The following is a 24,591-nucleotide window of genomic DNA, read 5'->3' on the forward strand; positions in this document are numbered from 1 at the left end:
AAAGCATCACATGATCACCTATCACCTGTCATAGAAAAAGAAGTGTCGGAAGTCTCGTCCTGGGCCCGGAGCGTTCTAGCGTGAGTCATCCGTGCAGTCTGAATCTGAACGGGGCCTTTACCCACATCACCTAATAGGAGATTGAAACCAACACCCCTTCTCCAGCCTAGACACTGATTTGCGTATTATCTTTACATTTGTAAACGCTCTACGTTGCGCCAGTAATTGATAGAGCTGGCTTACTAAATCAACTCTAACTAATTCTAAATTGGCCTAATTGGTTTCGATGGCGACGAATTTAATTTAATTTTCTCATTAATCCGGATTTCCAATTTAACTTCTCGACGTTTATTTGAATTGGTTTCATTTTGTAGATATAAATACCTTATTTGTTAAACGTAAATCTAATATTACCATTGGCACATACTACATTTATTAATATCGTGTATATTCCTTGGGCATTATTTGGGCCATTTCATCTTAAAGTTGTACATATAACTAGACTTTGTTTATCAAGTTTAATCATGTTTTATAGTATTTCTACACACATACAAATGTACAAATGAGAAAAGATTTCAGTTTCGTTTCTTTTTAAAAACAAAATAAAATGTTTCCTTTAAATAAATTGAGCTAATTTAAAGTTATAAGGCACATTTCCCACATCGACCATTAATTTGTTTCACACTGTACTAAAAATAGTGTAATGTGTATTGTATACATTTATTTTATCTTTGCGCAGGAGATTTGAGATTGTATTTATATTAACATAATCATCACATTTACTTCTTGATAACTTTACTTTCTAGTAGGCTTTTTCCTGTGGCATAAAAAATATAATTATATCTAATTTGCTTCATTCGTTTAGATTGTATGTATCCGTAAATTCAACCACTTATTAATGCTTGATAAAATCACGACATTACTTAGTGATTTTGCAGACTTAATAATTATTCTGACGCCAATACCACGTCAACCATATTAAACAACTGATAGATGTAACATTTTGATTTATATCCTCTTCATAGTTAATATTCCGTAATGTTATTTATCCACAACAAAGTTCTTGAACACATATAATTAAGAGCTACATTTGAATGACTAACGTATAAATAACCATTATTTACATTACACTGCAAGGAGCCGACCAATCATAAATCAGCTTTTCAGACAGGATACACGTCAAATGTGAAACGGCCAATCAGGATGCAGTATTCAATATTGATTCCATAATTGAATTAATTCAAATTACTTGATTCTCAACAAAGTCGTATCAGATTTACAGTGTATTTGCAATAGACACTTTACGTCAACGTATTAAAGTTTTAATTATTGAATCGATGGTTATTTTCAATATCGTACTAATTATTTAACGTGTAAGGACAGTAGTTAGGCGTTATTTATTGTTATGTTAATTAGTTTTAAGACCGTTGTCGGTTGGGGATTAGTAGGAATTAAGTACATATGCGTGGGCAAAGGATATAATTTAATGTAAGCAGTAGTTATAATTGTGCATTTACTGTTTAGGGATGACTCACTTGACGCCCTACTGTGCCTCAAATGGGCGTTCCTAAGCATTTTCAAAGATCATCGTCGGTGTACAATCAGTATCAAGAGAAGTGTATGAAAAAAAGCACAAAAAATAGCTAATATTCAGGATAACTTTTCCAAATATGGATAAACTTCTAAAATTCCCGTTAAAAAGTATATTTTTTACAGTCTTAACTGTTTTACATATAGAACCATCACTTTTTGTTAAGGTGTTTCAGAACGGTAGATATACTTATGAAGCGCTGTTTGATCAGCTCAGCTACTTTTGACGCCGACTGTACGAGGTCCAAAATAGATACCAACAATTTATTGCTGTATACACTACTACACTTTGTATACACCGTGTTTTTATTGAATTTCGTTAACTTCGGGGTATCGGTAAGTACGTTTAAGGAAACTAAATGGCATAGTTAATTTTCATAAAAAAAATTTTTTTTTGTTTTTTTTACTATTTTTATTTTTATAATAAGTAACTAAATGTTGCATATAGCGTTGTTGTAACACGGGCATTACATTTAACTCAACGAAACAATTGAAAACTGTGACATATCAATGTCATTTCGAACGTCGATCGTCCGAGATAGTACTTACGTTTAGTAGCAAATGTATGAACTCGCACTAAACACTAATCAATAAGTAAACAGGCCCTAAGACAAGTGTACACGCTCGTAAGGGCCTTATAAGATAAAAATTAATGATTGATTATCTCCGAAATGGAGTTAATTAGAATATCGGTGTCTTTGAGAAAGTTACTTAATTTAAGCTCAGGAATGCACCCTCGAAATTAACGCAAATCAAAAAAAACACGGTGTATAACACTAATTTTAAGGGCTTTTCTAAGTTTGGAGATTCCTCCACTAACTATCGCTATAACGCCGGGGCGTCCCTTCGAGGAAGCTTAATTTTGGTTTTGTTCCTCGGACCTTAAATATAAACCCGGAAAAATCTTAACACCGCGTTCTAGAAAACACATGTTGGGAACAAAGTGCCATCTTTTGACATATTTGGAAAATTAATTTTCTTTGAAAACAAATTGTTAATTTGTGGCTTTAAATGCAAAATATTACATACACCTTATTTCAAATAAATTAACAATTTTTTTAGTGTTCATTTCCATAAAAAATTAACAAAATAGATTTCCAAAATTGCTACTACTAACGCCATCTATCGGTGAATTAAGTCAAACTGTGAAGTACTAAAGAAATTCATAAGATTAATTCATGACATTTGACTTCCCTTTTTGTATGGGAGTCGATTCGAATAAAACTAATTGGTAGAGTAGACCAGTAATTAGTAATAAGTCACTCGCATATATTAACAGTCATAAATTTGACGTCGCCATTATCTCGGGATTGAGTAGACAATTATCATTGTTTTATCTGTCTCATAAATTATTTAAAAGAGACACCAACAAATGCCTACCAGGTAACATTCAAGAGAAATGAAAACTAGTCACTTAGAATGCCGAGGAGGCTGTCGTTTTATGTATGGAAGAAAGGCCTCCCTTTTACCTTTGAATACGCATTTGACCGACTAGACTGTAAAATTACGAAAAAAGTCCATCGCGGGAAAACGTAGATAGTTGAGATTAATTTCGTTATTTTGAGGTCATTTTCTGAAGCAAATGCAATTGCTATTCGATAATATTGGTTACGTAATTCACATAGAAACCAGAAAAACCATGTCCTGCCCCATATCCGGTATTTTAAATTATTTGCTTTTGAACTGTAACATAGTGACATCACTGCAGTGTGTCACTACTCAAATAATTACTAATTCACCAAACTTTATTGCCTATTCAGTAGTTTCCGAACACTAAAAATTTCGCACCTCCGATTGCGTGTCCGATTATCGTGTTTGTTACTTATAAAGTTGTTATAGCAATATTTGTTGTATTATAAATATTTTGATTTGTGTTATTTTAAATATAAATACTGCTATACCTATACTAAAATCATAAACTGAAATAGAATGCATATACGAAAGAAAAAGTTGATATTGTTTTATGTGTCCAAGTGGGACATGATTTTGGAGATTTCCTTTTACGAGAATTTCATTAAAAATAGCACAATAAAGAAAACTGTTTTATTTTCAATTGATTCATTGACAAACAAATTACCTACGACATATTTGTAGAAGGATTCATGTGACAAGAAAATAGTTTGACTAGCAGTAACCAAACCTTCCTGAGACAAGGGCTGGAATCGAATCAGCGAGCATCTTCTACATTCGCGGCAGACGCGATAACTACAGTTTTTAACACAAAACTTAAACGGTTACGTAATTTGGCAAGTTTATAAGTTCATTGTTTTCTATTAAATTCACCTTATGTTATAAAATCCGTGATCAGTTTTGGACATATCTCGGTTCTTCATGATAAATAAGGTATAATGTGGCAAGAGAAGTACTTTTAGGAAAAATAAACAGTTGGAGATACTTAAAAATATGAAAAATATTATTAAATCATAATAGTAAATATAACATTATTGTATGAATAATTAAATAAACTTAACTTACCTATGTAAAGTGACTTTCCTCGTGCGGTTTCTTTTGCCCTGAGCACAAAAAACTATAAATAGTGTCATCGACGAAGACGCGTGCCGTAACTCATAATCGGTCGGTGGGGTCGCGACATCCTCTGACCTGATTTGTTTATTGCCTCACTTGGGTTATTTAGGGCCAGACCTACCTATCAAGCACTCCTAGAGGAATAACATGATCCTTGGTAAATCCATGAATTTCTGCATTACTGTGCAAGTTGCGGAAGGTTTCAAAAAAGTTGGAAAGATTCTGAGCAATTTCAGGAAAACCTCTGTAGGAAATTAAGAAAACTTTTAATTTGGAAACGAAAAATGTCGCTGCCCAAACTTCCGAAATTTATCAATATAGAAGTTTGCAATTATGGAAAATTCCTGACACATTAGTAATTACAATAGAAAATCTAAACTATTCTGCTAAATAATAACGTGCGTTAATTAATTTTACAGTACATATGGCGCTACTTTACCGCACTAGTGCGATAATTAGCACATTACGTAACTATGTCGAAAATATAAAGCGCCATATGTACTGTAAAACGTTGTACGATACATGTGCGAATAGGTAATTCGCAACTCGTATCGATTTAATTTAATTGAATTTATAGCTCCCGTAGCTTAGTTGGTTAAAGCGATTGGAACGGTGTTTCGAATCTTGTTAAATGATTGCGGTATTTATTTTTTCAACTTTCCGTTAATTCAGAAACGTTTTATTGACGTATTGGCAAAATTTGGCAACCCGTAAGTTCCTTCTTGCGATCAATGTGAAACCCAATTTGCATTTCAATATTTAAATTTAAGTACCTACTGTAATCATTTTCATCACATATCTGAACACTTTCATTTCCAAGCGCCTCATTTTCAATACAAAATACACTTAGCGTGTTTTTGGCAGTAAATATTTTAAAAGACCGTTGATTTAAGTCCCAAAATTAATGTGACCAGTAGCTACTAAGCTAACTTGACTCACTTTCAGCTGTATGCATTTTCTTAATATCAGTAACGGAAATCAAATAAGGATACATGACTCAATAAATCAAACAGATTCCTCAATTTTAACAAAAAATCTCCAAGACAGTGACATTACAGTTATGAATAAGAATAATCTGAATCATGAACGAAATATTTACATTTATCTGATATCCGGCGCCAGGCAATCGATTATCTTATTGATAAAACACAATTTCGCAGTTAATGACGTAGCAGTAGGTGTGAGCGGCGCCAGTGATGTCAGCGAACTTAATAAGGAAAATGAAACAATGTTCATTATGACAGATAAAGTAAAGGTAATAGATGAAAACGACACTGTTTTCATCAATCATGACAATTGTAATGTAAATAGTAAGGACTAAAGCTGGCAAAGATAATGCTTTGCTAAGTAGCGCAGTTATGAAGGTTTAGATAATAAGCATAAGCTAATAATATTATGGAACAATCTAACACGAATCGATTTAGTCCCACAATAAGCTCAATAAAACTTGTGTTATGACATGAGTGGGCAATCAGTAATACAATACAATTAGATTAAACAAGTCATTGCATGGCATCTATAAAAGGTGACACTGATGGTTAGTGTTTACTGGAGTTATAGTTTTATATAAGCAAGGTCAATGCATCTTAATATATTATTATGTTATCTTCGTACCTATATGAATGTCGACATCATTAAATTAATACCAATTTTATACTAGTTACTTTACTATTTCTGTCTTTTGGCAACTCTTCTAGAGTTAGACCAAGATACTTATCTGCAACGATTTTGACAGCACACGCATTACAAGTGTAATTTATACGTCATAATTTCATAGATGTTTGACGTTTTGAAATAACACTCGCACTGCGTGTGCTATCAAAATTGCTGCAGGCTTATCTTGGTCTAGCTCTAATCTAATTTTGCGTATAGTTGTCCACCTCGAATTTTCTTTATATTATTTTGACATCGAAACTTTATATTTGTCCATTTCACTTTTTTCAATTTGTGATTTTTTCCTTTTGCTTTCTAAATTAATCTAGGGGATTCACAATTTATCCGCCCATTCTGTCCTACCAATCACCATGGGCCCCAAATATGCATTACCTTTCAACCAATAAGGGCGTGGCCAACTTTCGATTAGTCGGTTTTGCACATGCGCATCCCAAATTTAGGCGCCATAGCCGCCATCTTTTTTCTTGTCATGGCATGGGGTTTAAATTAAGTAGGCATGTTATGCCAGTAGGACATTCGTAATAAACTAAACATCTATAATTATTGTGACTATAAACCTGAATCATGTCGTAAATACTTTACTCATTCGATCCAATTATGTCAGCTTTATTAAAGCATGGTTACGTCATGGGTATTTTAGTGTAAAATCTATAATTTAATCATATCAGTTATCACAGTATAAGAGAATTTAAGCTGACACTAACTCAATTTTTAAATTTATTAGGGCCACTTGCACCATCCCACTAACCCGGGGTCAACCGGTTAAACCGTTAACCTAGTGTCAAATTGCAGAAAAAAGCTTAAATAATGGCGCTGTTCACTAAGTGCCGCTTTTCTTTTCTGAATTCGTCAGAAACCACTGGAAAACACACCCTCTTACCTGTCGTGTCTAGAGATTGACGGACTTTGATCGCTTACCTCACACAACTTATCAGTTTCAAAAGAATCCACAATGGTCGTTACTGTTTCAGGAGCATGACTTTCATTAAATTTGGAATACACATCATGATATTTGGTATATATTAGGTGGGTACTGAATATGATTAATACAGTTTATTCTTCATTGCATATTGAATTTAAAAAAATGTACTGATAACCGTCAACCATAAAAAAATATAATCAGATATACTCGTAATACAGACGATTTAAATAACCTAGGTAGGCACTTCTTTCATCGGTTGACATTCGTCCACAATGTTTTTACGAAATAATATCAGGTCAGATTTTAAAACAAAAATATTAACTTGATGATGATTCCCTACAAGTTCTTGTCCCGGTCTTTCTCTTACTCCATCTAATCTACCTCTTGTTTCTTTGCAGTACGGTGATGAGCACGCGGCGGCCGCGGTAAGCGGCGGCGGGCCGGCGGGCGGATGCGCCCGCGCGGCCGGCCGGCGCCGCGAGCACACGGCCGGCGCCGACCCGCGCCGCTACTATGCGCATGCCGAGTGCCCTCACCACTCTGCTCGCGGTGAGTACTTTTTATGCTTACACTAGACTGAAGACGGTCTTCACATTGGATGCGGATTCGCACGCCGTTCTGTTCCGTTACGGGAACTTTTGTTAACATCATCACCGTATGCGTTTGCACGTGTGCAGCACGTCTTTACCTCTTGCGTTGCTTACCGTATTCGTTACGAGTATAAAAAACCTATACGTACGCAACGCAAGGAATGTACACTGATAAGGGAAGCCGGAGGCCTGGTGCAGTAATTTCTGCCTTACTACGCATATCAATCAACCGTAAGGTACATTGAAAAACTCGTCCATTTTCATAACACGTCTCGAGCTACATTCCACGTTTAAGACGAAATTGGATGACAGCACGTGACTGTTTCTCCATACAAACGTAGTCCCCAGTTTCCTCTTCGGAAAATATTTTGACACAAATGAGCTCCGTTTCCACCAGATATGTGCGTGGATACGGAGCGAGGGATGTGTTTGTCACAACACACTTAATTGACCTCTATCCTCGCTCAGCACAGCTCTGCTGGAAACATCAGCTCTAGTGGAGCCATATAGTTATTATTACTATAGAGAAGCCATACCAAACAATGAATTTTTCGCAATCGCAAAAACGTCGTAAGCGCCGTAAAATTCCTGGCGCTTACTCGTTTTTACCATAACCACAACTCATGGCGCAAAACACTGGTTCTCTGTGCCGGTTCTATACGGAGTAATAATAGTTCGTCGTGTCACCAAGACGATTGTCAAGGTCCTATCAAAACCATAACGCATCGCATCCTAACCGCTTTATACTCATACGCTACGAGTACACATATTTTCGTTGGGCCGCCCACGTGGCTCGCTCGTGCGTAGCGTAAACCACAGTAGGTAACTGCGTTTTCGTTGATTACTCTAAAAGCGATTTAGCACAGAAATCTGAATAATACTGTAGGTACAGGAAAAATCTTGGATCAAAATCCATTAATGTGACAATCGATTGGTGTTAAAAGACAAAGCTATTACATTCGATATGATACAATTCCTTAATAATGTTCACAATTATTACGTCAATGTCATGTGACGACTGAGTTGACGATCTAGGTTTATCGCACGTACTACGATACAAATATGTAGGTTACATTTACTTGCATTTGCACCAATATAATAAGTCAGGCATAAAAACACTATGAGAAAAAGGTCAAATATATGACAGTCTTCGTTTTTTTTGTTTCTTCCGAGAAAGCCTATTGTGGTCTCTAGATAGTTAAATTTGACAATTCAAGCAAATTGCTTTATCGGATATTTATAAAAAAAAAAAAGAAAAAAAATAATAATAAATTAGACTGTTTTATAAATGCAAAACTTTACTTTTCATAAATAAATGTAAGTAGGTTTCAATTTTCTGGCAGCCTTGAACTTTATTACAGCACGAATCATCAGAACTTGTATAGTACCTACACCTGAAGGTTCCTAAGTTGTCAAAATTGTTCATTTCGGGAAAATAGACAACACAAACATAACATAAAACATATTTATTTCATCTTTACAAATTAAACTTATTTAAATATACACAACATTATAAATTTTAGTATTCTTACAAAAAGTGATGCATTATTAAAATAGAGTTAATCTATGCTAAAACTAAGACTAAATATGAAGGGTATTCTCGAATTAGTATTATATGCTAGCATAATATGGGTTTCATTCATAAAATTCCATATGGAACAGCTTACGGCCCGATTCCAATTTTAAGATACGTCAAATTTTAGGTCTAGATAGGAATCGGATATGTCAATGTCAAAAAAGACGTTTTTTTTGTAAGAAACTTCACTTTTGGCACCGACATATCCGATCCATATCATACCTAGACCTAATGTGATGAATCTTAAAGTTTGAATCAGGCCGTTAATCCGCAAAAAGTACCTAAGTAGAGTCAGACCAAGACAAGTCTGCAACGATTTTGTTAGCACACGCAGTGCAAGTGTTATTTTAAACGTCAAACTTCTATAACATTATGACGTATAAATAACACTTTTACTGCGTGTGGTATCAAAATCGTTGCAGACTTGTCTTTGTCTGACCTTACCTACATACCCGTAAGATTGAAAACGTCATGTAGCTCACAGTATGAATAATTGAATTGATGATGTCAATATTAAGTCATTCAATGCTGTTTGACATCTAATCTGCATTCTTTTTCGCTGACGTACAGAAAAAAGACGTTATCACGGTACCAGAATATTAAGAACATAATTAAGTAGATTCTAATTAACTTCATCTTACTATTCCCAGTATAAGTCATTAACAATAAAAATAATTAAGAATAGTTCATACTTCAAATCATAGAAAACTTCAAATCTCTCTTTGCAATCGCTTGAGTTTTAACTTCAAATTAATTACACAAGTTTGTTCAACATTGCCTTTCGTTGACTGTTCTACCTTCGAACTCAATTTTCTTTTATTTTAGTTACTGACTTTACAGAAATCCCGGTGACCTACCCAGACCTTGATTTCTGGATAATACAAGCGGGCAATGTTAACTTCTCATGCTAAATTCCAAAGCGAAAGCTTCCAAAAATTTATACGTTACGAGGGTTTCATAGGACAAGTTTGTTTAATACCTTTGCCACCGAGTAAAAGACAAAAAAATCCACCATGCCAATTCAATAAAAATATTAACTGTAAAACATTAGAAATCAAATCCATAAGAAAGTTTTAAGTAAGAAACAGACTAGTTAAATGTCTAATTATATTACGGCAAAAAATAGATGAAAACAAACGAAAACATTAAATCAATATCTATTAACCTACTGACTGAGACACAATAACACTAAAAAACGGTAACGCCATTTCAATTTTCTCAAACGGTTTGACCAACATGACGACAACAATCAGATGGTCCGGAAACATTTTTATCAGATCGTATTGGCGCGGCGGTGCTCACCGGTGGCATTTCCAATTCCAATAAGGCCGGTTGAATCGTCTACATTTTATTCCTCTGGCCCAGACCATCGTGGCAGTATGCTACGCGCCGTGGCCTACGCTAGTCGCCTTAGAAAAACTTACGCTACGCTGACAGCTGTAGCCGCGCGGCGGGACTGAAAATTTAAAAATGGAATATTTTAAATTTAACGAACTTTTTTAAATCTTCAACAGTGGCTGTAAACTTTTATAGTTAATTTATAAGTGAACGAAATATGTCAAAACGGACGTTAAGAGTGGTGACGCGAGTGGTTAAAATATAATTTTTCAAATGAACGGAAGTGTTGACCTCAAATTTTATGTATGATTTATTCAAGACCTTGGACAAATTTAATTTTGCTCATGGCAATTAAAATGGTGAGTTGATTAATATTTAAACGTCTTAATTTAATTTTAGAATCAATATGTCAATAAAGATTGCTTGCGTATAATATTCGGATTAATTTATGTTTATGGCTACATAATTTATAGTTGTTTACAGTTGATCTAAATTCCCTTGATATATTATTTATAATATAGAAAACGTTAATAGACAGTTAAAATGAACCGCATTGTTAGAAACGTAATGAAACTTTGATATTGTATTTCAATAGATCGTAAAGTATCACGAAATGGACTCTGTTAACATAACATACACCTAACAATCGCATCGTGGAGGGGAATGAAACTATAGTTCTTGTATAAGTTGCAAGCTAAACTGCATAATAATTCAACGCTAACTTCATGTAACCGTCTAGCAACCAGAAATCGTAAACATAAGGATATATTGTAAATGTATTCGCCTTAGGTGCAATAGTTTTAATATTTTTATTTAAAAAAACATGCTATCATTATAACTATTATAAACTGAAATATAAAATATTTAATTGTTTACCCTAATGCTCATTTGATTATAAATTGAATAGTTAGTTTACTTCTTTAATTTTAAATGTTACTGTATAGTGTCATTTTATGTTCCATTATATAATACTTATTTTATTGTCATATAAGAAAGCAAAAATGGTAAAAGTCTGGGCCTTGGTCAATTTTTCTTCCGTATATGACATCTATATATACCAGTTGGAGACTTGTTTATCCGAAATATGTAACTGTATTCATTATTATATATTGATATTTTATTAATAGTGAATTAAATATTAGTTGGAGACTTATAAGTACTTGAGGCTTAAGCAACCTGAATGTTTATAGTCATTCATGTTTTTATACGACATAACCTCACCATATTCCTAGATTAATATAATTAGACGAGAAGAAGCCACTTCAGACTTGTAAAAAAAGCTTTCAAATCTTGTTTCCAAATAGAGTAACTCGAATTTTGATTTCTAAAAAATACGTACGTCAACATCACGGATATTGTTAATGGCTTTTACGTCATTCAGTGCTGTTTATTTTGCACATAAGTAAGACCTACGCGCCTAGTGGCGCTCTTTTACTACCATCGAACACGTCTCATCCTAAAGGACACCTCATCTTCCTCGCGTTGTTACGGCATTTATACCACAACTCATGGGAACTTGGAGTCCGCTTTCTGGCAACTAATCCCGAGAATTGGCGTGTCTCTCATGCTAAAGGACACCAATGGGCATTTTCAATCGTTTTAGTTTTTTCAATTCTCGTAATCTTAGAACATATGAACTTACAACAATTTGTAAAAACGGCCTTAAAATTTAGTTTCAGACAAAAACAGCATCTTTTTACTCGCATAAAATATATCCTTTATATTTAGCCCTTACTATTCTGAATAAATCTATGAACTTGTACTATAAACATGTTATACGCGAGTATATTTCCCAAAGATCAACATTTTATTCCTATAATATGAAATCGGAGCATTCGATACACCGACGATTAACCGATTTACGACTAAATAATAGCTAGTAATCGACACTTCAACCGACCTGCTATAATTGAAGAAAAACTATTTATTAGTTATTCGGTGTTTAAACGGTTTATTTATATCAACAACGGATCATTTTAACTTTGTTCAATTACCAGCCGGTAAATTTTCTCTTGTGATTAAAGCATCATGAATCGATTAAATAGTTCAATAGTTATGTTTTAAATTACTTTAAATGCTTGAAGCTTAATTTTACCAAGGACAGAACGAGTCAAATGACTTGGCTAAGTGAGATTCAGTCTTGCGCACATAGAGTTCCATCCCAATTGTTTAGAAGCATTTTTGCACAGGGTGTCTTAATGATAACTTGATAAAGTACGCTTTTTAAAGGTTTTAAAGATAAATGAAGAATGAATAAATGACTTTAGCCCAGTAATGATACGGTTGCGCAAAGTTCATTAAATTATAATAGCATGATGATTTTGAAAATTGACATTCTTATAAAATATTTACAGATAATATACATCCAGGAATCTTACGAAGATTCTACCCGGAAGTAGGTAAATAAGAAAAATATTAACCCCATTTTTTTTCAAGAATTATAATTTTTATCATTATAATTTTTATATGCAAGCATAACGACATTTAAGCCTTCAATTTGTAAAAAGCGAAATCAAGATTACATGTAAAGCTAAACATCAAATGCACTGCACGTGTGATACGTATTATGTACATGTCTTAATTTGCTAGAAATAAATGGTAATAAATAGTACCTACTTTGTTTAGATGATTATTAAACGTAAATATACATATTTTCACCAAAAACCTACAGAAAAACATTTCTAATAGATACATTCTTTTTCGGATTCTAGTTCGTATATAACACTAGAAATATATTATACCCATCCGTTAAATTGAAAACATCAGCTATTATAAATTATTTCTGATTCATCATACTACCGGTTCGTAAAATGACGGGAGTCATTTATACTTAAATCTGTTTAAAAAGGCTAAAAAAAAGGCATACCCCATACATAAAGGGTGCGAATCGAAACCCTATAACTGCCTAGTTATAGGGCTTTGATTCGCACCCTACTTTATATTTAGGCTACTTTATATTTAATCCTTCATTTTCAGTGCAGATTATGGCAACATTTCGACCACTCTCCTATTGCGCTTTACAAGCTTTTAAAAGTCTGATATACAGATTAAGAGTAGGCTTTGTTAGCATCTACCTATAGATGGCACACTTCGGATACGAAACGGGCCCTAAAAATGGGCCAGGCCCATGATAAACCTAATGCTGTTTTTTTATTACAAAATAATTATTTATACAAGGTATGGCGCAATAGGTAGGTACGTTCAAAATGCATAGCTCTTCTGACAAATTATCTGTCTACTAGTAGTATTATGAAACCTTGTATCTATGAACATGGTTCGACCATCTTATGCATAAAATTTGCATAAACCGAACGGTATTGGCGGAAAAATTGATTTCGTAACAGACGAGAACGCCCATAAAGTTGTGTTATGTTGATTTTAGCTATATAGCGGCTGATTAATGAGTTATGTTAGGCATAGTCTAAGAAAGACCGGTTGCCATGACAGATATAATATAAATTGACCTAAATAAGTTTCGCATAATGCATCCATTAATATAAATGTGCTTTATTTTTTCTAATGAACGTTTACAATTATATTTGCGATGATAGAGCTAATGTGCTATAAGCTAAAATGTAGAATATAGATAAATAGTATCAGCGTGGTGTCAAATAGGGTAAGGTGCTCTAAGAGTGCGAGGTCTATATGAGGGCGCACCTTACGTCACACGAGTCCAATAAGCCATCTGTAGCTAACTTCAGTTGTATTTTGGTGCTCTAGTGAACCGGTGCGCGCTGCCGAAAAATAATCGAAATTCATGGAAAAACGTGGATTCCAGGTAAACCTAAAGTTTTTTTGACGTTTTGATCTATTTTTCTTGTGTTTAACAATGATTGCTGTCTAAAAACTACGAAGAAAACAATAAAACGAACTGTCACAACCCACAAATTATAAACTAGTCTAGCGATGGATAAAGAGCAAATGACCGCGTTCTCCGATAGATGGCGTGACGAGTCCATCATTTCGTGTTAGGGCGTAGTTACTAAGAGTGCGCAGTTTAGATGCGAACAAGAGTGCGCGCGCACTCTTATATACCACTTGATTTTTAGTTTTGATTTTTTTTTTTTTGCTTATTATTATGTATTTAGCATACGTAACTATTTATTTACAGTATGTCTACGAAAAAGAGAAAGACTGAGCGAAAGAATTGTCCAGCCGATGTACTTGAAGAAGCTCGGAAGCTCATAGAAAAAGGTCAGTCAAAAAGATCAGTCGCCGAGGCTTTTGGTATGCCAGAATCATCGTTGAGAAAACGTCTGAAGAGAGGTGAACCTGCTACTAAATTGGGTAGATACGAAACAACATTTACGGAACAAATTGAAGAAGACTTCTGTAATTATTTGAAACTTCTAGATGATATGTACTTTGGCTTGACAGCAAAACGTTTGAGAGAGTTAGCTTTTGAATTCGCCGTCGCGAATAATATTCCACATAGGTTTAACACAGACACAAAATTAGCAGGCAAGGGATGGTTAAGAGGGTTTCGAAGCCGTCATCCAGAAATATCGTTGAGACAACCAACGTCAACTAGCATTGCTCGTGCTATGGCGTTTAACCGGCCACAAGTTGAGCGGTTTTACATCAATCTTATGGTGTTGCAAGATAGATACAATTTTCCGCCCCACCGTATTTTTAATATGGACGAGACTGGCTTCACCACTGTGCCTAATAAACCTTCAAAAGTTTTGAGCACAAAAGGAAAACGGTCAGTGAGTAAAATATCTAGTGCAGAGAGGGGAGTCAACATTACAGCCGTGAATGCTATGAGTGCATCGGGTGTTTATGTCCCACCAGCATTTATATTTAAGCGCAAAAGAATGAAGCCCGAGCTTTTAGATGGCGCACCAGCTGGGTCCATCGGTATGATATCCGACTCCAGTTATATAAATTCGGATCTTTTTCTGGATTGGTTGTCACATTTCAAAGATTATACAAAGCCAACGAAAGAAAACCCAGTATTACTAATTTTGGACAACCATGTGTCACATTGCACGATTAGAGCTATTAATTTTTATCGTGACAACCACATCCACGTATTGACTTTGCCTCCTCATACTAGTCACAAAATCCAACCACTTGACTGTGGATTCCACACAGTCTTGAAAAAATACTATGCCAATGAATGCGAAAAATGGCTGCGCAACCATCCCGGTAGGGCGATCACTGTTTTCCAAATGGTGGCAATTTTTTCCCCTGCTTACCTCAAAGCTGCAACTTTAGCGTGCGCAGTTCAGTGCTTCAAAGTCACTGGTATAGTGCCTTACGACCCAGATGTCTTTACTGACGCAGATTATTTAGCAAGCTCAGTAACTGAAAGAAAACGAGGTGATGATAACGCTGAAAGTGCCACTGATGTGCCATTAGTCGATTCTGGAGCATCGATTGTATCAGAGGCAATACCACAAACCTCACGCAGCCCCTTAATGGATTTAACAAATGTGGGAGGTCCTACAAACTCATCAGTGATTTCAACCGAACATTCGGCTGCAAACGAATCACCAATGCAGCCAACTGAAGTCTCTTCACATAATACAAATTCTGCTACAACTGGAAAGCCCAAAACAATAATGGATATTTGTCCCATCCCCAAGGCCCAGCCAAGACCAGTCTCTCAACGAAAACACAAAAAATCTGACATAATTAGTAGTTCACCGTATAAAATTGAAATCGAAAAGCAAGAAGCACAAAAGAAACCTAAAACTAAACTGAAAATTGACATACAACGTCCTCAAACTTCAAAGACGCAAACTTCAAAAGCCAAAAAAGTGAAAAAAGACTTCAAAAAACCAAAGAAAACCCCCAAAAAAAAAATTTGGAAATGTGGTGGCTGCCGAGAGGTATACAAAGAACCCATCATAGAAGACTGGATAGAGTGCGATAAGTGTAAAGAATGGTGGCATGAAAAATGCACAGCCTATTTAGGCCTAGGATCTTATGAGTGTGACGTATGCACTCATAAATAAAATGCGCACTCTTTGCAACCCTGCGCGCACTCTTGTGCAACCCTGCGCGCACTCTTATACGTTATACGTTGTAAGAGTGCGCATTGGTTATTTTTTTTTTACTTTGTATTTGTGCCAAAATTATGGACATTATAATTAATGCGTGTATGCTGATTTGTTACTGAGAGATAAGAGTTACTGATAAATAAAGTTGATTTTCCTAGCCTTGTTATTTTATTTTTTACTAAGTGTCATTTAAAAAGTGCGCACTCCTGGAGCACCTTACCCTATACCTAACCCTTGGCGTTTGGCTAACTCGCAGCTTATTTGTTTTTTTTCCATTCCGACTGTATGGACCTCTCCTATTAAGGACTTATTTGTTGCAAATGAACTCGAATACATCTCTTTAAATGAATTGCGTTCAATTTAATTAATTTTTAAATCATTCTATACTTATTTTATTTCATTACACTTATGCAGCAAAAAAGTACCAATATAGAGTAGGTACCTAATATATGTATGTATAGATTTGCTCTTAACCTGGCTAAAAACGCGAAGGTCATGAGTTCAAGTCTCCTTAGACCTCAATAGTGTTAATGATTTTGCTTCATATAAAAATTCAAAATTGAAAGTGCTCATACGTCGTCCCGTTGCTCATGTACATATTTTTACGTTTGCCATTATCAAATGAGTAACATAAAAAGTATTTATGATAGTTCCTCATTTAAAAAGGTTTTTTCCGTATATACATACATACACATACATACATATACATAACACACATACATACAGACATATACATATACATATTGTACATATTTTTATTGTTATTAATAAAATGCCATAAAAAATGACGTGAAAGACTAAGATACGCAATTGATAATTAATATTACTTTTATCTTTTTTGGTATGCAGTTATTATAGACACACCCACGGAATACATTATATATTTTTGCTCTCCGATTCAGTACGTTCAATGTATTATTAGTTTTGTTTTTTGGATCGGTTTAAAACTTTATCTTACCTACTTTGCACTGATCACTATAAGACGTTGTCATAATAAACATTAAATACATTAAATTTTTGTAATTTTTTTTTTTACCAATAATCTTTCTAGTTTCTAATTGCAATCATTTGTTTTTTTTTTCTAAATTACCCATATGATAGATTAATCGATAAATTTATTGATAGATTAAGCAAATATTTAAGAAACTTTTTTACAGTACATAATTATGGTGCTACTTTCCCGCACCCGTGCGGGAATGAGCACTTTCCGTGGTTATGTCGAAACTTTAAAGAGTACTGTAATACGTTGTTCGATACACGTTCGAATAGGTAATTCTCATTCGTGTCGATTTATCACCACTTGTTGCGAATTCCCTATTTTCTGCACTTGTAATCCACTAAAGTTTAACTACCAAAGCTCCATACATCAACCTTTTCTTTTTATATATACATTTTATGACCATACCTCTGTTATGACAGATGTCATGTGTGTTTTTATAAATATTATAATTATTTGATGCCTAATTGTACAAAACTATGTTATTTCACAACTATCTACTAATATTACCATTGTATCTACATATCTATTATTATGATACTGATACCTGCCTGATTATTTAGATGTATCTGTACAATAAACACATTTTTTCGTGTCTGTACCTACTTTTAAAGGTAAAACCCACACTTTTAGCGATATGAAGTATTTATAATCTTTATTGGATCACCTGATTCTTAATAAAATTTCCATTTGATATTGTGTTCGGGACTACGTATTTATCTTTAGCTATTGTTCAGATTAGACGTATTTTATTAATGGATCATCAGTGAAAAATCGATCAAAACTTTCATATCTTAGAACTCTGGTATAGAAATAAATGAATAAATAAATAAATATTATAGGACATTATTACACAAATTGATTAAGTCCCACAGTAAGCTCAATAAGGCTTGTGTTGAAGGTACTTAGACAACGATATATATAATATATAAATATTTATAAATACTTAAATAGATAGAAAACACCCATGACTCAGGAACAAATATCCATGCTCATCACAAGAATAAGTGCCCTTACCAGGATTTGAAACCGGGACCATCAGCTTCGTAGGTAGGGTCACTACCAACTAGGCCAAACCGGTCGTCAAGAAATGTAATAGTGCATTAATATAGAGGCCGGAAAACGAATGGTTGCAGGACAAGTAGATATAGATAGAGGTATTTATTTATTTAAACTTTATTGCACGATATAAAATTGTACAAATCGCGGACTTAATGCCTTAAGGCATTCTCTAACAGTCAACCATTGAGTCAAACAGAAACTTGTAGTTAGTGCAGGGTTGTAAATATCGATATGCGGCCGGCACCCCCTTTGCTCGCCGAAATTTGTAATGTGCTATTCTCAAACTTGTAATTAAATATAAAATATAGTAAAAAAGTAGTCAATTTGTTTTATTCATAGATTTACACAGCTAAACACAAATTACGAAAAAACTACGAGGTATGATGGTTGAATGCCAAAACGGTGTGTCATAATTTGACGTTTAAAAACAAAAGAAGGTTGCTTTACAGACCTAGACGTGTAAGGCTGTGTGAAATTCCTTTACATAATCATCTTCACTCAGCGCGCCGGATATGTAGTATTTCCGGTCCTAATTTGAAGTAATTAAGTCATGTCAACATTTCATTGCAAGGTTCAGAAAATTGTGCTACGGAGATACTCTTACCAATGTAATATAATATTCTGCTTCATGTAAATTCGGAAAAATTCAATCCTTTCCCTTTAAACAAACGATCTCTTCCCAAAGTGTCCCTATAATAATGGATAATGTGGTGTTAAATACACTCATAGTATAATTGACATCATTAAATATATGACATCTATTAGTTATTTCTAATGAGTGTATTTATTATGTAACTACTTGCATATCTTAGATAAAGCGCGAATGAATCATCTGTGTGACATTTTTCATTAGAGCGGAATAGAATAGGGCAAATTTACTAATCTTACCTTACCAATGTAATATAATATTTAGACGATCTAGCAAAACATCATGAAGCCACCCTGAACTCAATATAAGTAGACAAATACATAAAAAACAGAATCGTTCAAATTATCCGCGTGAACGGAGTCCAAACCCCCATGTTGAACATTCCTCGACATGTTTGAACATCATCCCTTATCTTGAACAAACAGGAAATGGATCTCCAATAGTCGGAGGCGTCGGGATGAGCAATACTATTTGGTGTCCAATTGTTTGCCCAAAATGTTTTACCAAATATTGGCCCGCCACGGAACCCTTTGATGAGACCTGTCTCTTTAAACATTGAGAAATGGAGTCAATATTAAGATGAAGGTGAATTTTGAAGAAAATACAAGTCGTGTTGATACGGGTTCGAATCTCGGTCAGAGTAAATATTTTCTAAGATTGTTGCTTCAATTAAAACACATTACACTTTATAACACAACAGATTTTAAACGTGATTATATACTTAATCATTTTTTGTGTGTTGTGTGCATTTTTTTTATATTTCATAAATTAAGAGAATTGAATTCTATTCTAAAACCATTTAATATTGTATAACGTTTTACAATATTGCAAAAGTGATAAACCTTAAGCCTGTACAATGGGCTGTGCTCTAAAGAATTGTTTAACATGATGCCACCGGCCGCTTTCTATCACCGCACCGCTCGTCGTCGACAGGGTGTTCATCCTCACATCCTAAAGTTTATGTTCGCGTTCTGTGCGGTTCCTCCCGCGAACGCTTCGGCTGTGGAATGAGCTCCCTGCCGAGGTTTTCCCGAGGGGCCACAGTATGGGGTTCTTCAAAAAAGGTGTGTACAGGTTTTTAAAGGATCGGCAACGCATACGTAATACCTCTGGTGTTGCAGGTGTCCATAGACTACGGTGACTGCTTATCAGGCGGGTCATATGCTTGTTTGCCACCGACTTGGTATTATAAAAAGTGGGCTGTATACAGCGTGGCCCAAATTTATACGATGACAAAAAAATAAACAATATTTTTCTTCCTTACAGGTCGTTTGCCAACGTATTTTTGGACTAGCCTGTACGTGGGCGGGGATTGTTAGGCCTACTAAATTTATACGTATTAAATGTATGTATCATATTTTCGCGTGACATGTTAACATTATTTATAACATGGCGCCAAAATGCTTAAATTAGGCATGTTTGGCTAATACGGAATGCATTGTCTAGACTAAACAGGGCGGAAATCCTAGAAGTCAGACTAAACACAGTGATTATAATTAGAACCCGGAATTGACATCATTACGAATCGTAACTGATACAGCAACAGCAACAAACAGGGGGAATTATTCTCGCACGTTCAAATTGAATATCAATTGATTCAATTGTATTGATAGGCTTTTGCTGCTATTCGATCGTAAACCGCAATTTAAAACAATAATGCCTATGCAGTTTTAAGTTGAATTATTACTGTTATTAGTCGCGTATCTTTTCATATTTTCCATTATAGGAACACACGATGAGGTAACCTGTAGATATATCCACTAAGAAATTCAAAAGTTATCGCGGCGTGTGGACTAGGTATATCCCAATCTCTCTCGTGTATGAGAGGTATCCTGTGCCCACTGTGCCCAGAAGTGGCACGTATATAGGCTGAATTATTATTACTATTAGTCGAATGTCGTAGTCGCATTATATAATCTAAGGCCATCTCCCCTAATCTATTCTAATCCCTAATCTCAAACGTTGACGACAAACATGACAACGCGACGCGACAGAGCTACAGCGACAACATACCTATATCATAAACAGTTGTCAATGTCATTTGTCTTACGTGTTTAACACCACGTTGGATCGCATTCGCTGGACACTGTCATTGTTACTAGTACAGTAAAATACATAATATTTATTTTTCGACCCAAATACCTAAGGGCAGGTATAAAGACAAACCGTACAGTATTCATGTGGCTATTATATTACTATGCAACAAGTATTCCTAACCTAACTTAATTACCAAAAATATCCTTTACAATTTGTCTCCTAACCCACTATATCACTATGATGTTCCACTATTTTTAAATGTACCTATTTAATTCGTTAAACTTTTTAATAAATAACACACAACTACCGACTGAACAACAAAAAACGTCATTTCATTCGGAATAATCGGAATGTTTCTTTGTATATAAGCATTCACAAAGTAAACTTCCATCTGATACATTTCCACAAATCATTCAGCGTTCAATTAAGATTCCAGGAAACATTACCAGTCAGACTTGTCTAAACATGTCTAAACTATGTCCGCCGTATTTACTCTTTGGACCAAATCTATAATATATGTTCACGGGCTTATTCTGTTTATTAATCTAATCGTAATTTATTTTCAATTAAATCTTATTATTTCAGTGATCAAATCTAGACTTGTATTTAAATGCCACTTTATTTCATAAAATATTTTATGTTTTATAAACTGAAATATAAATCATATAATTAAGAAAAAAATAGGTACCAAGCACTCTGGTGCCCGAGGCAGGAATCAAACCGGCGTCTACGGCTTACGCGGCTAACGTCCTGACCACTAGACCACCCGGTTGCAACACAAATTAAACGGTTAAAACACAAATCAAAAAATATTTTAACAAAATTGTTTTTATCCCTAGTAGTAATGTAACGCATCAAATACATCACATTTGAACTTTTTTATTGAAGTATTCTACATAAAATATAGCCCATGGCAGGTTATAGAATATTGTCAAGTGTTAACTGGGGAGTTGGGGACAGAGGGTTCATACGCTACCTCTACATACGGGAACATAAGCTACCTCTCTGTCCCCAGTTACCCCACTTGACGGGGTAACTGGGGACAGAGAGGTAGACCCCACCATCATCATCATCATCATCTTAGCGGTAATTTTATATGCTTGAAAAGAAATATGTATGTCGATAAAGTAATGCGATTTAAAACTAAAATTAAAGAATTGACGTTTAAACCTAAAGAATGGTTCGCTTCATTCACGATGGCGCGCAGATTTGTCAAATCTAACCTTTCAAAGCACGCGTCTTTGTGAATTACACGATCTATAAACATACATTTACGGTTACAGATCAACGTGTTACTTTCTGAATTATGTGTACCCCGTCCAAACGATTGCGAAATTTCAACTCAAATGTTTCAGTGGCAGTAAAATAAATCTGGTCAAAGAATAAACTTCTAAAATCGACAGAAACCACATTGAGTTGTCAGGAATACATTTAGCTGTCAACCACTAAGTTATGGTGGCTGGTTTATCATTCGACTTGATAAGCTGAAATGACTCTTGATAAATATATTTTAAGAGCCATGTTAACTGCAATAAGTTACTTGTTTACCACGAATGTAAAGCTGCAGTTTTTGCTCTTAGCTACGAATGCACCTTAAACAAGTTTATTATGTCTCTCCATAGCAAAAGGCCATGCACTTATGTCGCATAGTGTCCAGTTTGAATAAGGGTAGGAATAAATATGACTTAAGTGCATGTCAGATCTCTATGTGACATCACCAAGAAAGTGGCTTAGGAACTTTTATGTAATTGTTCAGAATTTCGTTAAATTAATCGATCGGTCTACTATTCACTTCGAGTCATTTCGTACTAATTTGGAAATTTAAACCTCCTATTTAGCGAAAGGTTTTCACGATATAGTATTAATATTATTATTTGTGTCAGGTTGAAAGCTCGTAATAAGTAATCTTACAATGGGTGGAAATTGATTTATGAGAAGGGTCGGGCTTGGGTGGTGTCGGCTTGTCGGCTTACAACTGTGCTGGAAGGCCTATTCGAACTTTCATTCGTATTGACATTACGCGGCAGTGCATCTCGCTGGTTCTTATTTCTGCGTGCGAGAACTGGCAGTAATGTCAAATCATACGGTTAATGTTAAACCAAGTAACTGTTCTTGAAGTTCGAACAGGCATCTTGTGTGCGCGTACGCCGCGACTGCTTAACGTTGGCTTATACGATAGCAAGGATACAGGTGCGGCGATTTTTATCGGAACTCTTTTTTCAATTTTTATGATTTTGTAAAAAGACATGTAATAAAATGATTATAAATTTATTTATAGGTCAAATAATGACATTATTAACAGTCCATGAATACTTACCTATCCGAATGCAACGGTATCGTAAATTGTTTGGATATTAGATCTCAAAGCGTAGATACAAAAAAAAAAAACCTTTTATGAAGGGATAATCATTGTAGCATAGTTTAAAGCCGAGCTAAGTAGGTATTATGTAAAAACGATTTATGTACCTACAATTCTAAAATATGGGGCATCCAATTTCTAAATCAATTAACGTCTTCCAAACCAGGTCACGTAACATAAGAAGCATTACGAAACCAAATTTATGTGGTGTCTAAGTAAACTAGGGGATTAACTCTAATGGACATAAATAGTAACACCAAAGATTTATAAAACATTATTCACGCTGTATGCTCAATAATAATGGATATTTGCTTTTTAAATATATTTGGGTCAGTTACAAGTTGAAGTTAATCGAGAACAAATGCTACTTACTAGTTAGGTAATAAGAAGTATAAATACCTTTTATGAAAATGTGACTTTCTAATTGTAAAAGTCAACTGTCATTGTGGTAAGTTAATTGCAGTTGTCACTATTGTCCCGCACTTGGTTAGGAGATATAATTTTAAAGTGTATACAGATAAATAACTTAGATAGTTAATATTTTGTAACCAAAGAGGGATTACGTTACAGCTATTGACTAATTTCAAAGCATTTAAATACGGTTTGGTGATTACAGTCGTTGCAGGAACTTCGTAATTTTTAAATAGATTCGCTAGGATATACGTATAAATAAATGTGTCTGTCAAATCTGTCAGGCAGATGTGTCTGGCACCTGGCGGGCAAATTTGTGAATGTATAGTGTCTACAGACGGGACAGTTATCCTAGAATATATAGGTACGGACTTTTTCACACACAAATATTTGCTTCACTTAGCCGAAGATCCTTTAGCGGTAGGTAAATCGGCAATCTTCAATTCAAATCAATCAAAATTTACTATTTTTATTTCAAATGCTACCATTTACACCACGTTTAAATTTGTTATGTTCTTACTAATAAAGTAAATACAAAAACAATAACCGTCTGATAAACGTCGTCTTTACAATTTGACCGTAGTTTCTTAAACCCTGATATGGGAGTCCTTAATCCGAGAGCTCATTACAATTGCGTCTCTGTTTGACATATTGATTGGTCACGCTACCTGACAGGGAGACATAAGACGATTACGGCTACTCAAAGGAATATTAAAATATTCATATCAATGCAGTTATTTGCACGAATTGTCGTATGAGGCGTCATATAAGAAAAAAATCACTTAAGGGATACCTAATTTGATTTATACATTTAAATGAAAGGAAATTTAAATAAGTAGGATCATGTATATT

At 34.6% G+C, this 24,591-nt stretch overlaps 2 protein-coding genes across 3 annotated transcripts in view; both read left to right on the forward strand.

Annotated features, from left to right (window-relative positions):
• The window catches only part of LOC133527148 (uncharacterized), a 132,665-nt gene that overhangs the window by 96,034 nt on the left and 12,040 nt on the right, over positions 1–24,591 (forward strand). The window contains exon 3 of one of the 2 annotated variants that reach the window (XM_061864043.1): positions 7,111–7,261. In XM_061864043.1, coding sequence (XP_061720027.1) covers positions 7,226–7,261 — 36 coding nt within the window. In that variant the 5' untranslated portion in view covers positions 7,111–7,225. Of the gene's footprint in view, positions 1–7,110; positions 7,262–8,818; positions 10,576–24,591 lie in introns of those variants that run through there. The other variant, XM_061864042.1, reaches the window with a different exon arrangement.
• On the forward strand, positions 13,825–16,383 carry LOC133526974 (uncharacterized). The gene is made up of 2 exons (XM_061863847.1): positions 13,825–13,994; positions 14,328–16,383. Exon 2 carries the CDS (start codon positions 14,329–14,331, stop codon positions 16,177–16,179), a length of 1,851 nt encoding a protein of 616 aa, XP_061719831.1. The 5' UTR covers positions 13,825–13,994; position 14,328; the 3' UTR covers positions 16,180–16,383.

This window comes from Cydia pomonella, chromosome 17 (genome assembly GCF_033807575.1).
Source record: "Cydia pomonella isolate Wapato2018A chromosome 17, ilCydPomo1, whole genome shotgun sequence".
Lineage (NCBI taxonomy): Eukaryota > Metazoa > Arthropoda > Insecta > Lepidoptera > Tortricidae > Cydia > Cydia pomonella.